Raw genomic sequence first — 17,437 nt, forward strand, 5'->3', positions numbered from 1 at the left:
AGGGATGGGCAAACTATCCACAGTGGCTGCAGGTTCCCGTCCCAAGCCATAAAAGGGAACCTTTGTGCTATGTTCCAATTGTTTCAGCACGACCCCACGTTGGCTAAACTCTGTGTCCGTGGACCAAAAAGCCGCTTTGCCCACCCCCGCATCAAGTCAGTCCTTCTTAATTTTGCCGTGTGGACGTGGCCAATTGGGGCCGATGGCAGGAAGAAGCCATGACCCAATAATAGAAGATTGGCCGTCGCCGCCGCCGCCACGAGAGCAATGGCTCACGTGGCGGCGGCGGCGGTCAATCGACGGACAAAAGCGCGAACGCTATGTGCTAGTTTTAGCCACGAGATAAAAGCAAAGGACAACGAACAAGTGTTTCCTTTTGTCCTTTCCGCTCTGGCGCGTCGCGTGAGGCAAAGTCACATTGGGCGTTCCAAAAAGCGCCCTCTAATTGTGTTCTTTGGGTGCAGCAGAACAAAAGGCGGCCGGGAAAACGCTCGCACGGAGCAGAACAAGGCGTACTTGGCATGGGCCACGCTCCTAGCGTAGCGCTCATTCAGGTAAAGACGCTTCTTTTTTTTTTTTTAATCGCTTTGAAACCAACAATAAATGAGAACAAAAGACGCAACGACAGACAAAATTGCTACCCCTCCCTTGCATGTCACATAATGACCGTTTTTTTTGTTTTTGTTGGAATAACGACAGCCTAAAAGATGTTGGCGCCTCGGGGTGAAAAAAAACGTCGGCCAAACTATGAAAAAAAAAAGTGTGCTTTATAGCCTGGAAAATAGAGTATTTCTAATATACTTTTATTTATAGAATGGATTTGTTTTGATGTGATAAAGGACTGAGCAAATCAAAACTATTTACAATGTGACATGGCTTAAGTTGTTCTTTTCCAGACAGTAACCGTGCATGCACAATAAACTTAGCCTAGCCTCGGGCTAACCCAAGGAACCAGTAATTATAGAATAATGATTACTAATTCTGTTTCCACTTACAGTAAATCCCCCCCCAAAAAACAACAACAACAAAGGAGACTTGGCAAGCGTTTGTGAACGCAATGTACTACTGAGACGCCAAGAAGAAAGAAAGAAAGAATAACAAGGAAGAAGCCTCAACGCTCCTTTCAATTTGCATTGGGAGCGTTACGTAAGAAAAAGGCCAAGGCACAAAATGTCCCGCTGCGCGTCAAAACGGGGACGGACGGACCAACGGACGGACGCCCCACCTCAGCTGTCGTCATTCTTTTCTTTTCTTTTTTTTTCTTCCAAGCCTGGCTTTTCCAGTCGTAGCTCCTCTTAGAAGCCGGCCCGGGTGACGTAAACAAGCAGACAAACTAGCTTTGCCCTCATACTGAAACCAAATGCGGGCCGACCACTTCCCGTGAGGCCCGCACGTGGCCCACAATTCTGTGCGGGGATGTTCCCTCGTTTTTTGGTGGCAAACGCCAGCGATACAAATGTTCCGTCCAATGAGAACGTGGCAGTGAGGATCCCCCGAGGGCGGCGTTTCTCAGAAAGAAAGACCGTTCCCAGGTGGTCCTTCCTCCCGGCACACGTTTCTTTCAGCTTGCAATTCTTCTAAAAAGGAAACCCAACTTTGTGCCACTGACTTTTCTCCATAGCACGCTAACTCAATATACTCGATTTCCAAGCAGAGCGGCCATCCTGGTGAGGAGAAGCGGAAAATGACAGCGGACGCCCGGCCGGCCGGGTTAGCACCTTCCTGGGATTCCGTACGACAAACTAATAAGTCTTATTGATTATTGACGTGATGTCTTGACTCCGCCTTGAAGTCCGTTCAATCAATCAACTCCTACCATTGTCATTGTAGAAGACTTTTACCTAAAAAAAAAAAAAAGTCTTTCCTGGAAAGGGTGAAGGTCTATGTTTAGTTGTCGTACGTCTTATGGGCCGAGCGCAACGTGAGCGGCCAGCCAGGAAGCGCCAACACGGGGAGACAATAAAAGGCTTCTTCTGTCAATGATTTGACGCGTTAGCACAAGTCGAAGTTGTGGTGCGCTCACTGGAAGGAATGCGCGTGAGTTTTTTGGAGTGTCGCGGACCACAAGGAAAAAAATAGGGGGGCATTTTGGTCACCTTCATTTGGTGTGGCTTTCCTTCTGGGAATTCTACGCGCGTTCTTTCGCGCGCTGCCACCGCCATTAAGCCCCCCCCCCCTCTTTTAACCAGTGACCTCACGTCTCGTCACGTTAGCGCCGGCCCGCCGAAGCCGTTCCGGGGAACGTGGCGTTCGTAGCCGTTCTTCTTGGATTTCCGTCAGGGAAGCGGCGCTGGCGGCGGGATGGCCACAATTAGCGGGGGGGAATGAATGAAAAAAAAAAATCCAAAAAGGAGGAGAAGGCGGCTCTGTTGGAGGCCTTCCAGGAGAATTACCTGGCTGGCTTTTAGCGGCGGCGGCGGCGGGCGCATTTACTAGGCAAAGCAAAGCCCCCTTTTCTTCCCTTTTCTCAATCTAGGCTTTTTCAAGCCACGGGGCCGTTGGCAAAGCCATTTGGGCTAAGTCTAGGGGAGGCCTCCAGGAGGTCATTTGAATGTAGAGTCGCGCTGGCTTCATTCAAACGGAGAGCGCGCCTCATTCTTAGGACTCTCCATTGTCAAAAGCTCTCCAAAACGGAGCTGGGCCGCCGGATTGCCAGTCACCACAATTGATTGTGGCTCAACGCGGCTTTAGCGTGAGCGTACGGGAATGGCGCACGCCGTCCGTCCGTCCGGCCGGCCGGCCGACGGAGACGCATTCCCCATGACATCAGCCTGCTATTTGCGGACCGGCCAGTGGGAATGGAGCTCCGTTCCCCAAGCGCCCCATGATGTCACCGCCCTGCCCGCTCCGGCACCCGATACTGATGAACGGACGACGGGGGCGGCGGTGCCAGGCAGCCCGGCAGGCCGGCCGCCTGCGATCAATCTTAATGCCGTTGTCGTCGGGGGCGGGGCTCCTTCTCAGCAGACGCTATTTGCCGGCTGGGCATTTTTTAGCGGCGATGACCTCACGTCCCCATGATGTTACAAAGACGGGTGGGCGGGCGGGCTGCGGCCTTCCAAAAGCGCCAGAGGAGGAGCGCGTACATGGCGTCCGTCGCTAGCAGAATAGGACGCTCGGGCCATTGCGGGTACCGAGTCAAATTCCCATTTGTATTCGTTAAATTGACATTCATTCCTGAAAAAAAAAAGAAAAATTCAAATGAACGTGACGAGTACAATTTGAAATGAATAATCAAAAGGAGCAAAAAGAGGGCTTTTTTCGCGTGGATGGATCAAACATTGACAAAATACACACAAATACGCAAGGATGAAGCAAGCAAGCAAGCGCCTTTGTCAAGTTGTGCAAGTTTTAGCCTCTTCCTTGCGTGTTGCGCATCACCAAATAGGACAGGCAGGCAAAAAGGCCAGAGTTTTGCAATTATTATTATTCCATTTTTACAACATGACTGCATGACGCGTGTCCGTCACAGCGAGTCCAAATGGACGCATTAATCGCACACGGCAAGCTATTCTTTCAACAACAACAAAAAAAGAAGACGTGGACTTTCCCGTCGGGTTCGGGCACAGCATTCTTATGTTAACCCATTGGATTATTGTTACTTGAATTGTTCACCAGCCACTGAAAATGGGAGCAAGGCAAACAATATATAAGTCAGTGAGCTCCCTCCCGCCAGGTGCTTTTAAATGGAAAAAGTCACTCCCGCCCGCTCGCTAACAAAGCCAAAAGCGAGGCAAATTTGGTGGTAGCCCCGCCTCTACACTCACTGCCCCGCCCCTCCCCGCCTCAGTCTCAGCCCGCATGACAAATATTTGGTGTGAAAACATTTTTTTGGGCCCGTCATTCCAGAGGGAGGACTTCCTGCGAACTTCCCGTGTGTGCCCAACGGCTTTTTTACGGGAATGCTGAGCCGCCGCCGCCGCCGCCGCCGGGCTGCATTTCTGAGTCAGTGTGGGAAAAAAGCAGCTGCTTTCTCTTCTTTCTTTTGGCTTTTTTTTAACATTAAAAAGGCCCCAAGTCGTCATGTGCTACACCGCAAAAAACACGACAAATACAGCAAAGTAGCCCCGGAACTTTGCATAATAACCATCGGAATGGACGGTTGTACCTTTGTACCTTTGGTAAAAAGGCTAACTCATTGACAGCCACATAGGGCGTCTAAACTCATTGACTCGGTCCCGTGTTTGGTATAGAGGTGAGGCGGGAGTCAGGCGTTGCAAAATGCCGCTGTCTTTTTGTTCTTCCCGGAACGCCGGGATTCTTTTCCTTGGAAGTTGAAGACTGCCATTAAAGTCGAACGACGTGTGCTAATGACTAGCAACGTCCTTTTCTATGGAATTCTGACATCAGGGGAGGGAAAGTCCGGGGGGGGGGGTTGTTATCTTGAAAGTCAAGCACGTGCCTCACCGCGATGACACAAGGCACTTTCTGGAAAGCGCTTCTCAGCCGACGCACGCTATCTAGGCCCCTCCTCTCCCCCCCCAACGGCGTCCCTCTGAATCAGACAACACCTGATTGCTTCCTGGCGCTGAACAAAAAAAGGCAACCCCCCCCCCCTGCGGGCATTCCAACACTTTCTATCCTTTTGGGAAAGGAGGTCAAATAGGCAAAAAGTGCAAAGGTCAAAGAACATGTCTAAAGAGTCTTAACCTCGTCGGACCCGCTGTCACAGTTTTGCTTGTCACGAGACTATAAAGAGTGCCATTTTGGACGTCCACTTTTCAACATTTTCCTCAGAAACGACGACATCGCGTAAAAAGATCATTCTCTAATTTGACACTCACGACGCCATATTCTGATTGGAACACGGTCCTATATTACAACATTGGATTGATATTGCGATTTTTCCCACGGCCCACTTGACCACTCTGTCGCGGCTGCAAAAATAGGGGGGGGGCGATCATGCCATCTAGTCAACGTCTCCGAAGCGCTGTCCCCAAAGGCTTTTTCCGTCCGAATGGTGCCGCCCCCTCTGGACGCGGCGCGCCGCTGCAACTTGAAAAGTTAGCGTTTGAGTTTCCTTAGAAGTCCCTCCCGACTGATTTCCGCCAAGACGAGCCATTACAAAAGAAAAGAGGCCCAACCAAGCATTAGCTCACGACTGGACAATAACCGTGAAACGCTACTATGCAAATACCGCAATGACGTCTGCCGTTAACTTCCATTGGACGGCCATGAGAGAAGAAAAAGCGCTTGAGTAATAAACAAAGCAATTCTCTGGTAAGGGGGAGGAGCGGAGCAGGAATTACAACTAAGAGAGAGAGAGAGAGAGAGAGAGAGAGAGCAAGAGAGAGAGAGAGAGAGAGAGAAAATGGAGCTTCCTGTCAATTCGCCAGCGCTTTACTGGAACGGCGAGGGGGCGGGGACTGCGAGCACGGCACACACTAGGCTAGCCAGCCAGCCAGCCAGCCAGCGGAGGGGCCGTGCGTATAAAGGGAGGCCTGTGCGTCAGTGCGGGGCACAGACGCCTTACTAGAGAGCTCCTAACACTCCACTTTAAGGCCAAGCAGCGCGTGTGTTTTTTTCCTTTGCCTTTTAAAAAAAAACAAAATCGTCCAAGTTGGGAATTTCCATTCCTGCTTTGGAGCTCTCTTTGACGCCGGGAACTATTTGGATTTAAACTTTTCAAGGACTTTGAGTAAAGAGGTGAGCATCTTTCAAAACTTTTTTTTTCTCATACCGCTTTCAGATTTCTGCCAAAGAATAATAAAGTCGGAATAAAAAAAGAAAACGAGTGAAAAGTCGGATGGCTTGTGGTATAAAAAAAAATGTGACATTTGGCTTTACTGGAAGTGCCGACACACGAACGCACGCACGCACGTCGTTGCACAAACACACAAAAAAAAAAAGCCACTCACTTACGGGATTTGCGCATCCGGCAGAAAGACGTACTGGGAAACTATGAATCAAACTAAAGCAAGACTTGGCGGGGGGAGAAAAAAAAAAAAAAAAAACACGTCATGTTTTGACTCATCTCACCTCATCGCTTACTTTTGTTTGTGTTCACTAGAAACGGTACATAACGTCAGCAAAAGTGTTTTAGTTACCTCATTTTTTGGCAAAAGGCGTCCAATCCTGTTCCGCCGGGAGGGTTGACAGCGATGGTTCGGATCCGAAGGCGGTGGCTTTGCTCAAAAGTGGCTGTGCTGTAAAAAAAAAAAAAAAGACAAAAAAGCAGTCATTTTTGGGCCCCAAAAGTACATTTTCTGAGAGAAGAGAGCATTTTTATTTTGACAATATACAGTACATTACGTTAAAGCTTTTAGCAGGTTTAAAGGAGGAAGAGGAGGAGGAGGAGGGCCTGGCAACGTTGATGCCAAATGTCAATTGCAATAATAACTCCAGCTAAAAAAAGAAATGAGACAAAATCGGATAGACAATGGAGCCTTGTTAAATGAGTGCGCTAATTGCCCCGACTTTGTGTTCTTTTAATGAAAGGGCGCCGGTGCCCATCCCAGCCGCTTCCACGACTTTAAATGCAAAAGCCCTCAACCCTCATTTTTAGTCGTTGTTGTTGTTGTGTTTTTGCAAAAGAGGCTAACGGCGTGCATTTTTTTTCTTCCTTTCCCCCGGTCAGGTCACCCTCCAATCAGCCATGGTAACCCTCAGCAAGGCCTACTCCGCCATGAGCAGCAGCCACTCGGACAATGGCGGCGTGCGTCAGGCGCCCCAGCGCTACCGCACCTTCTCGTCCAAGGCGCAGTACCAGATGGTGCTGAGCACCCTGCGCAAGCTGCAGGAGAGCGGCTTCTACTGGGGCGCCATCACGGGCAAGAACGCCAACGGGCTGCTGGGCGGCGAGAAGGCCGGCACCTTCCTGGTGCGCGACAGCTCCGACAACCGCCACCTCTTCACCCTCAGCGTCAAGACGGCGGCGGGCACCAAGAACCTGCGGGTCCAGTGCGACGCCGCCTCCTTCTACCTGCAGACCGACCCCAAGAACGTGCACGCCGTGGCCCGCTTCGACTGCATCCTCAAGCTGGTGCACCACTACATGCCCCAGGGGCGGGGCAAGGCCCGCGGCGTGGACTACATCTACTCGGGGGGCGACAAGGTGCCGCTGGAGCTGCTCAAGCCGCTGGCCCGTTGCCCGTCCAGCCTGCAGCACCTGTGCCGCAAGACGGTCAACGGACACTCGGTGGACCTCTCCCCCGCCGCCGACCAGCTCCCCCGTCCGCTCAGGCAATACGTGCGGGATTACGACTCCCCCATTTAGGAGCAAAAACAAACAAAAACAAAAACCCAGGCCAGTTTTTTGGGCTCCGGGAGGACGGGAAGGGAAAAAAGCCGGGCCGGAGGACCGGAAGGAAAAAAAAAAGCCGGGCCGGGAGAGCCCGGAGAGAACAGACCCCGACGGGGAGCGACCCATGGTCCCTCGGTGGTCTACGGGAATAAAACGCCGGGCGCCAAAACGTTGGACGGAACGCAGGGCGCACTCGAGACTGAATCCTCTGTGAGGTTCTATTGGATTGTCATTATTTGATTTTGGACACTGACAAGATGGCCACTGGCTCAGCAATGAATGTATTTGAAGCCGCCCGGTCTTTTTGGACGCCGCCATGTTTACATTGAAGACAAAATCTTTTTGGGGAAAAAAAGTACTAAAGATGCTTGAAGGTGGAGCGACCGGTCCACGCGACCATTTGCACTTATTTATATGTGGATGAACATTTCACTAATTTATAATAAAAAAAGCCTTATTTTTCTACTCTGACACAGTGCTTGCTTGCTTGCTTGCTTTTCTTTCGTTTAATGGCACATTTAATGAGTGTTATAATGGTTGCGTTGCAGCACGGCAGACAGACAACAAAAGAGGCAAAAGTTCCACCGGTTTCCTCTCAATTGGGCATTCGGGCGGGCGCATGAATCAAAGCATTACAATTCCAATTCAATTGGAAAAGCCGATGAAATCAGCCCGCATTACAATCATAAAAGTCATATTATTCAAGGATTAGTGTGTTGAAACCTATAAAACTATTCAAATGGGATTATTTCATGTTGGATGATCGTGGCTGGATATTAAATATCCCCCAAAAAATACTTTGGTCTAAAACATCTTTTAAAAATGAAGTTTAAATAGTTTTAATAGTATTTGTAGAAAAAATACAGCTCAAAACCAGAAGAAAAAGCCAAATGAAAGTAAACCTAGAAACTGTTTCTTTGGAAGTGAGCACAGGAAAGAGCCAAATGTTTGTGCGCTTACGTATGCCATTACAGCTTTTAACTCAAAGCCAAAGACGTTATTTTTACTGACAGATAGTGCAACACCTGTTGCATGAGGGAAATAACTTACAAATATAAACGTGACTTCAAAGTATGGACTCTAAAATAGGACTAATGCTCTCCAGCCTTTGACGACGTTTCCCCCACAGCTCTAATTCAGTCAAATCAGGCGATGAATAGGTCTGCCAATACCCCGCACACGGCCAATGGCGTGCCGGTAAACGGCCCTTTGCCAAGCGGAAGAAAAAGGCCACAGGTAGAGAGAGAGAGAGAGAGATTGGCCGGGACTGCGTCATGTGGACAAATGAGGAACTTTCCGGGAAGTTGGGCAACGGCAGACCCGTCCTTCCTGCTTCAAAGACGATAGTTGGGTTTTTTTTTTTTTTTTTTTTTTTTGGTGGCATTCCAGTCACTGACTCACGGGATTCTCTCTCACGGCACGTTGCCACAGTCGCGAGTTCTCAGAAATGTCGTCCGTCGTGTACCTTTTAGTTGGCGGCGTTACCGTCGAGCGGCGGGGAATGCGTCCGGACGGACGTCAACCGCTCTTGTTTTGATAACGTGGCGTCGCTTCGGCGCCTCCTTTGGGTGTGAATGATGGACTGTGTTCAAGAAGAATGCCCATTTTTACAGAAAATATTCGTCTGGAAGACGTTAGCGTGCGACACGTCGACCAACTTGAGGCTCACAGAATGCCATCCGTCGGTGAAGAAAAGTTCCATGGACTGAAGCCATTGCGGGCCAAGTGACACATGTTGTAGCACTTTTGAAAAGAAGAAAACTAGGAAGGCGAGCCTTAATAAGCCACGTTGCACTGAATGGTGAGACTTGCATTCAGGTCACAATGACATTTGAAATGGACCACGTTGGGCCTTCCTAACTTTGCAGCGCGGCCACGGCAAGCCCACCGATGATTTGATTGACTACTTTGCAGACTAAAGTCCACGTAGTAAACACGCAGAGTGGCCAGATGACATTTAGGATGGCGAAGGCACGCTATATTTACGGCCAACCGCTAAAAAGACGGACGAGGCGGCCGCGGCGGCAATTTTCTCTGATTTGTGAAGCGTCAGTGGACGATTAGGACTTCTTCTTGACTTTTGACGGCAGACTAAATCAAAAAGGTGCACGGCCAAAGAATGGCGCGCCGCCTTTCCCGAGCCAGCCAGCCAGCGCTATAAAAAGAAGCACTTTGCTTCTGCTGTCGCTCCGAGGAAATTCTCTGGTAGGGACGTCGCGTGACCCCGCCCCCCGCCCGCCGTGTATACCCGTCGCCATAGTTACGGCGCACACTTCCTCTCTGGCTGTTGCGCAAGGCGGAACGGGCGTTTGGGGGAAATCCATCGGGCGCCGAAACAGCGCTTTTGGGATTTCTTTTTACAGTGGGATTTTGGGTTTCTTTTAAGACGGGATACGGACAGTTTGAGAATTCTTATGAATGACGTGAAAAGGCACTTTGAGAGTGTCAGTGAAAATACATTGGAATGAAAACAAGATTCCTTTGCACTGGGTTTTCAAAAGACTTCCTCCGAAACGCCACTTCAGAGCGCCGTGTTCTTGTAACTTGTCAACGCGTTTTGTCGTTGGCTTCGGAGGCTACGTCCTTGAAAAAATTTCAAGCAGATCCTTTGAGCGAGCCCCCGCAATCCCCGCGACGAGCTCGGCGTTCCGAGGGCCCCCGGACGCTTCCCGTTCGCTTCCCGCTCTTTTCCCGCTCTTTTCCCGCTCTTTTCCCGCTCGCTTCCCCCTCGCTTCCCGCTCGCCGGTCCCTTTGACCGGCCGGGCCTGTTTACAATTCCACAACGGCCGGTCGCCATGGAGCGCCCTCGTCAACGAGCTCCAGATGCCAGATAGCGGGCGGCGGGCCAGAAGCCTTGAGTCATCGCCGCCGAGTAAATCCCGCCCCCTTCTCCGGCCAAATACTGGATGGTGGTGGACTGCGAGCTTTTCAAACAACCCCCCCCCCCCCCCCCCAAAAGCAGCCCCCTGCCACGCGCAAATAAAACAGCTGGTCTCCAGCACACAAAGTGAGGCTTCGACATGGCCAGTTTGGCGGGCGTCCAATTTGGAGACGAGCGTGCAGATGGAGGGCTGAAATAAAGAAAGCCACATGAAAATGTGCTGAAAGATGCCTTGAAGAAAAAAAAACAACATGGGCTACATTGTTATTCCTGGAAACAAAACAAGACTTCCCTGCACACATTCCATTGAGAATATTCAAAGGCCATCAAGTCCATGCTAGTATTGCCAACAAGACCACTTTTTTTTCAATCATCGCGGCCATGTTTGGTTTACATTGAGCGCGATATCGGAGGGATTACTTTAAACGTAGCCACTATTCCGATTTCAAAAGCTGATTGGAATAAACATACAGAGCACATTTGAATTATTCTAGGCCGAGAAAAACAACAAACGTTCCCGCCGCCGTCTGTGACGACGCGCTTGTGTAAGTAAGGCTTGAAGGACTTTGTTTTTTTTCCCCTAAGAGCAAGCATTTCCTGGAATGGAGTGTCGTAAAAGAAGATGCCTGCAACATTTTCTGCTCACTACTCAAAACAAAACTGGACTCTGTGTGTAGAAAGGCTTGAGAGCCAGTAAGTACAACAACAACAACAACGACGACAACATCAAGCACTTCCCAAATGCGCAGCCCGGGCTTTTTTTGCCTTTTTGTTTTTGTCAGTCCAGGGGGCGAATGGCGACCGCGTGGCATCTGGGACATAACGCAATGTGTTTGGACAACCCCCCCCCCCAGCCATTCGTCACGTCGGAGCGCCATACAAGAAGACTCTCTTGGTCTTTTTAAGTCATTCGCGCACCGTTTAAATGACTCGCTTCACCAGAATGCTAGCTGAACTCAAGCTTCTCGTGCGGGCCATAGTCATGATATTTGCAGTTGTTGGCTAGCCAATGAAAACTGGTCCGGTCGGAGGGCAAAATACGCATCTGGTAGCGTATGTTGACACGGCGAGAAGGGCACGAGCTAGGCTAATTCGAAGTCTGCGGCCTGCGACCGCGTGGCTGGCACCAGGCCCGTCAAAGTCGGCAGAATATTTGGACGTTACGCAAACGAATGTAGTCCCGCCGAGCGGAGACAAAGGCAAAATGTCGGCCCGGCCAAAATCCCGAGCAGACCTCGACGGCGCGTCGGGGAAACACCCCGTGAGTCACCCGGGCTGGCGGGCACGCAGGCACTCCCGAACGAACGGAAGTGCCGCCCACTGGCGCAAATGGAGCCCTCATTAACGCTACCGTGGCAACCGCAAACAGTGGCGTCACGGCTCAATAACACCGAGCCAAAAGAGCCGTAATTCCCGTTGGGGATGTACAAATTCATAGAATTGTTGGCCGTTAGAGAGCCAGTCGCTCTTCAAGTGGTTGTTACGCCTCTTAGGTTTTTGCCGGCTGCCCCGCCAGCTTTCCTCCCACTTGAAGGGGCTAGGGTGCTAAGTGTACTCTAAATTGTCCCCGGCTCTGAGTTTGGGGGGGGGGGGGGGGGCGGGACCTTTGGTTTTTTTTCTCGTGTGGACACATTAGATCGAGACTAAAAGACACGGGAGTAGTAAGCCGGGCCATTATGGAATCCCATTTCTAGCAAGCTGGCTGAGTCATAAAGCACAGACGGTGACTGGAAAGCCAGCGAGCCCTCGGTTGAACAAAGCGTGACACACATCCTGCCCGCCAAATACGTGGTCACGTTTGAAGCCCCTCGGGTGTCCACGTCGGTCGGGAAGAAATAGGACGGACCACGGCAGAAAGATTGCGCCACCAGCTTGACGTCAACATCTGATCGTGGGCCACTTCTTTCATGCCCTTTCAATTCGGATAGGACATCTCAAATTCTTCACATTTAAGGAATTTGGCTTCTATCTTCTTTGTCGAGCGGAAGGAAGAGTTCATCTTCAAATGTTACGTGGGACGATGAAAAAACACAGGCAGATATGCGATCCACCAGCCGACGATGACCTCACAGCGGAGGAGCTAGGGTTTCTGGCGTGGGACAAATGGCCTCCGTCCGCTCTGTTCATCGAGCTCCCTCTGCTTCTCGGCCGTCGGGCCGTCGTTTTTCAAAGAGACACGCTCCGTCGGACGCCCGCACCGTAATTCAATCGCCCCGGCCGGCAAAGGAGACCGACGAGCAAGCTCGCTCCAATGAAGTCTGGCCGAAAGAAAAGCACGGTGGCCTTGGAGTCTGGGCGGCTGATATGCCAGAAAATACGGTAAATTGCGTACGGCTAGCACTGAGTTGGACTTCCTGGGATTGAAAGCGTGCTCGCAGCTGTTAGTGTTTACGTTTTACTGCCAATGAGCTCATGCGCGCTCACGCGTCAAGTGAAAGAAAAAAGAAAAGAGTTCTTTGCCGAGAGGGACGTGGTGTCAAACGGGTTATTTCGGATCCTTTTTCTATTTGCGGCCATCCACATGCTTGGCCTTTAAAAAAAGCCCATGAAGAATTAATGTGAATGAATGACAGGAAAAACAATGTCCTTACTGGAAGAAGTGGACCTGGGATGGCATTTTCCAAGCAAGATGATCTGGATTAGCGTGCGTGCGTGCGTGCGTGCCCGACTGGGCGCTACTGTAAATTAGGACACATTCACCACAAGGCGGAAAAACCAGATGACATCTTCTGGCTGGAAAATGTGGAAACGTGTCATCGGGGAGATCTTTGTGTCCTTCTCTAGAAAAAACTAGAAAAATGTGATGGCCCAGATAAATCTCTTTTCCGGGAAAGCGGCAAAATAGACTGCCGGCTCACCACAGGGTGACGGCCAGGGACGGAATTGGACGTCCGTCCGTTTTAGCTGACAAGCAACCCGACAATAGGTCCAAAATGCATACCAAAGGTGAGCGATACGTTATCGAGGGTGGATTTCTTTTTTCAATAAAAATCCTTCATTTTTTGGAAGAATGAGTCGTAAAAACAACAGCCCCGCCCCCTTGTCCATCTCCAATGTCTTTTGTCCGTCTTCCCGTGCGTCAAATCTCCGAGTACGTCTTTACTCGGCCAATAGCAAATTGTGGAAGAATATAAAAGTGACTAGTTGGTGACTAAAGGCCAAAGCGGTAAATTAGCAACAAAGGACGGACGTCATCTCCAAGAAGGTTTACCTCTCAGGGGTGCTGTGTCGTACTCTATTCCAGGGGGGGTCCAATCTGTGTTTTGGGGGGATAAAGTCCAAATCCCTCCCCTTTTCATTTGTTAAAGTGAGGAACGAAGTTGTCCGACGAGATAGTCTAAAAAAAGTTTGACTTCCCCATTCAAATAGATGTCATTTAAATGTCCACACATCTATTCTCGCCCGTGGCAACGAAAGAGTGACATTTTTTTTTTTTTTAATTGTGAGCGGTAAATCATCCCTGTAAAATTGGAAATGCGATTCCAGACAGACCAATGATTTTCATTGTTCCGTGTAACCTTATCTGATTTCCTTTATCAGAAGGAGAGGACTGGCCGAAAACCGGAGCTCATAAAAATGATTGTGGTTATGGTTTGATTGCGGTGGGACGGACGGACGGACCGAGGGACGGAGGGACGGAGGGAGGGACGTTGCTTTCCTGTACATTTCGCAGGAAACGCAGCCACCTGCCGCTAAAGTGGAATTGGAAGCCTTGTACGACGGTTTCCTCTTTCCGATGAAGAGCGAGCGCATCGGAAACACAAACAGTCAAGTCACCCAGCGGCGCCATCATTAATAATGCAAGATCCAACTCATGGTCATCATGAATCAAATCAAAAAACAACCCTGGTTAACCTTGTCAGCGCCACAATCATTGTTTCGCTACCTTTGACTAGAAATGTCACCCGAGTGATCCAACGAATGGAAAAAAAAAAAAACAATAGAACAAAGGAAACTGCAGAAACTGTTCTATTTAAAAAAAAAAAAATCCTAAAATTAGTTTTTCAATAACTATAACAACAAGAACTTATTTGACTGTAAGCCCATTCCCAATAAAGTTGGGATTTAATGGGATACAAAACAAGTCAATTCCATATTGAATTGAATACAAAGTCCAGTCATTTAGCAAATAAAAATGTCAAATGTTCAAATTGGCCCTGGCATCCTTGGATTATTACTGAAAGCGGCCCTCGGAGAGAGAAAAAAAAAACGCTTATCGAGTTCAATGGCGATGAATGGGGATGATTGCGCCCCGCCAAAAGCACTCCTTTGTGCGTCGGGGGGTGGGGTAGCGATGACCTCATGTTGCCTCTTCCCGTCTTGGCTTTAATTTAGCTGGTGGGCCTGCCAGTACAAACTTGTCGTGCGGTTTGTCAGGGTTGCATTGCGGACGGCGACTGCGCATAGCCAACATGCTTGGTCACTGTTTGTTTTGACAGCGGGAGCCGTCGCCGCCTCACTCCGACATCGCGTATGGAAACACGCCGTCATTGATTGCAAAAAAATACTCATGATTAACAGGGATTTGAAGATTTTCAGGGTCACTTCTTCTCCCTCCACAGACATTTTTCAGGCCATTGCATCTGGTAGCGCTGCAAAAAAAATCTAAACAAAGCTTTTCAAACCCTGAGACCAAACACAAACACCTTCAGAAGAAGTGGTGTCCATCTAAAAATGGAGGAATCTTTTTTTTGTGTGTGTTCAGTTCTGCATGAATGGAGGAGCGACCGCGACACCAATCAAATTCATTCTTTCCGCTACCGCCGACACTGGAGAAATAAATACAAGGGCGCTGGGCGTGACAAGAAAAGAAAAAAAAAAAAGAAAAAAAAACGATGAGACGCTGACACCTAGTGGAATTTGACATGGTGCTGGCGAGCCAGAAGATCAATTTGCTTGTGCGAGCGTGGCCAAGCAGATGATTAATTACCCCAGCCGGCGGGCCGGGCTAACGACTTTGCAATGGGCCTGGCGTAATCTCCCGTCCATCAAAGAGAAAGCGCTAGATTAATCTTTAGCGTGCCGTTTAATGGTGGCTTTGGCTTGTTTACGGGCCAGGGCCGTGCCAAATGCCCGCCTTTGGCCCGCCTTTCCCTCTGGTCGCCGGTAAAAGTGGATGGGCGCGAGCTGCTACAATATGCTCGTCGGTGACTCTACTTAAATTTTCATGAGAAATACGCTCAGCGGAGCGAGCGGCTAAACTCTTTTACGAGGGAGAGCGCTTCGCCGGGGCGACCCGGGAGGAGACCAGCCCAAAATCTGTCAGCGTTTTGAGACTTTGACTTGGTTAGGATTCACCACGGCGCTCTGGACATAAAATGCAGTCCCCAGACCACTCTTTTAGCAGCCCAGACGACAGTAAAGCGCCGGTCGTGCGGGTTCATTTCCGTTTCCACGCCGACCCAACAATGCGATTTATGTGGAACATCTGACTTGTAAGGTGCCGTGACTGGGGTGTCCTAACTTTGTTTTTTCTCTCCTCCGAGGGCCGCTTTTGGGAATATCAAGGGATGCCAGGTGGTCCATCTTTAAATCTTTCATTTGTTAATAAAGGTGACTTTATACACTTAATATGTCCGTCTGTGGAGGCGTCTACCCACAATGTCGCTAGGGTTTCAAATTTGATGGGATTTAACGCAGCCTGGCCCACCATGGAAATGGTCTTATTTCTACAGCATTGAGCGGAAAGCCACAAAAGATAGAAAAGAGCACAAGGACTTTAAGGCAAAAGAGTGTTTCTCTTTGAAAACGAGCCAAAGCCAGATATTGCCTTGGAAAAGAAAACAGAAACAATGCCAGAACAAATATGAACAGAGCCCAGGTGCCGTGGGTTTATATGAATTCATCTTGCTAGTCAATCACGGGCCCCTAAAAATAGCGGTGGGGCGCAAGATTTGGACACAAACACTACATTATTGCTCGGGAAATTATATAACATTGATTTTATACTCTAATCTCATCTTGATGACACAAAATCAGTAGGGCAAATTAGGGGATGAAAGGACAAGACGTAAAGCAGATACAATACTCACTCTACTATAGCACATTATTCATGTTGCTAGTTACATATTTCCTGTAACCACCGAATTCATCTCCAAAAGTGCCTAAATTGAAAACAAATTCTTTTTCGCGACTTCAGCCAAGAACAGGGGAAACAGTCTCTAAAGGCCATCTTGGAAAATGCATCATGGGAAGACTACATTGAAGTAACATTAATTCAAAGGTATAACACTGAGGAATCGTTTTTTAATGCAGACTGCAGAGAGAGTCGTCCCCCCCCCCCCCCCCCCCCGAATGTTTCAAATGATCGAGTTTACACATTAATGACTCAAACACAGACAGGCTTTCTCAAGTTCAATATAATAAAGAATGACTTACCCACCCAAGGGTCATATCAACAGTTTGGTTGCAATAATACTCACTCGTTTTTTCGTCTCCTCCAGCAGACGAAGACATTGTTGCTAGTTGTGGTTTGCACTTGTGGCTTCAATCCGGAATCTTGTCATTTTTGCTCATTCGAAAACGTATTGTGTTCTTCCTTCTTCCTCTTTTCACTCCCGCTGGGATATCTTACATACTTTTTGTTTGTAAATGTACTTTCTCGTTTCGCTATCGTCCATTTTCCTGCCATTGTCTTTTTGTTTGTTTTTGTTTTTGTTTGGGTTTCCCGCCCGGGTCCCGCACCTGCTGGCTAATTTGGACCGATCCAATGTCGCCGAAACTGAGGGGTGGTCCAAAACTCAAAGTAGAAGTATTTCGCCGACAATTTAGCCAAAGGAGTTGAAAACGCCACATTCATTGGCGCAAAGTCAAAAGGAATCCTAATAAAGCTGCTAACAAGCTCCACGCTTCAAATAAAAGGTTGAAATGTCACTTGGGAGTGAATTTGAGCGCCCCTAATGAAATTAGAGCCAACAATGTCCAAATGCCTTATCGTGTCAGTGGCTATTGTTTGGTGAATGGTGATATGCCTTTCCCCCCCCCCCATTTAGAGTAACTAGGAGACTGGCTCTGTGCAGCAATTACGGCTTGGCTTGTGAATGAAGCTGCAATGTGGCGATAAAACTCTTTTCAAAGGGTATCTTTTTTTTTTTTAATTGTTCTTGGAAATAACCTCCTGGAAGGCCGCCCGAGATCAGTGGATTGTTGTTGACAAATAAGTCTTTTCACATGAATTTAGCTTTCGTCGTCCTTCCTCTATCAATGTAGCAATTGGAAGTGAAGTAGAAAGTTTGTTGTTGCCGTTAGCTAATTTCAATATTAGCCTGTTTCTACTTCCACAAGTTCTTTTAATTCATAAATGGAAAAAGTCA

At 48.9% G+C, this 17,437-nt stretch overlaps 1 protein-coding gene and 1 long non-coding RNA gene across 3 annotated transcripts; one reads left to right on the forward strand and one right to left on the reverse strand.

Annotated features, from left to right (window-relative positions):
* Window positions 1-799: 799 nt before the first annotated feature.
* On the reverse strand, window positions 800-16,952 carry LOC144209025 (uncharacterized). 2 transcript variants are annotated; one of them, XR_013328959.1, is made up of 3 exons: window positions 16,547-16,952; window positions 6,048-6,146; window positions 800-3,177 (listed from the first exon to the last, which is right to left on the reverse strand). It is a non-coding gene; the product is annotated as an uncharacterized LOC144209025 (long non-coding RNA). The 2 variants fall into 2 exon arrangements; XR_013328960.1 differs by lacking the exon at window positions 16,547-16,952 and adding an exon at window positions 16,157-16,287.
* On the forward strand, window positions 5,407-7,714 carry LOC144209024 (suppressor of cytokine signaling 3-like). Its single transcript, XM_077735170.1, has 2 exons — window positions 5,407-5,646; window positions 6,578-7,714. The coding sequence occupies exon 2, from the start codon at window positions 6,596-6,598 to the stop codon at window positions 7,214-7,216; it is 621 nt and encodes a 206-aa protein (XP_077591296.1). The 5' UTR covers window positions 5,407-5,646; window positions 6,578-6,595; the 3' UTR covers window positions 7,217-7,714.
* Window positions 16,953-17,437: the final 485 nt, after the last annotated feature.

This window comes from Stigmatopora nigra, chromosome 15 (genome assembly GCF_051989575.1).
Source record: "Stigmatopora nigra isolate UIUO_SnigA chromosome 15, RoL_Snig_1.1, whole genome shotgun sequence".
Taxonomy (NCBI): Eukaryota; Metazoa; Chordata; class Actinopteri; order Syngnathiformes; family Syngnathidae; genus Stigmatopora; species Stigmatopora nigra.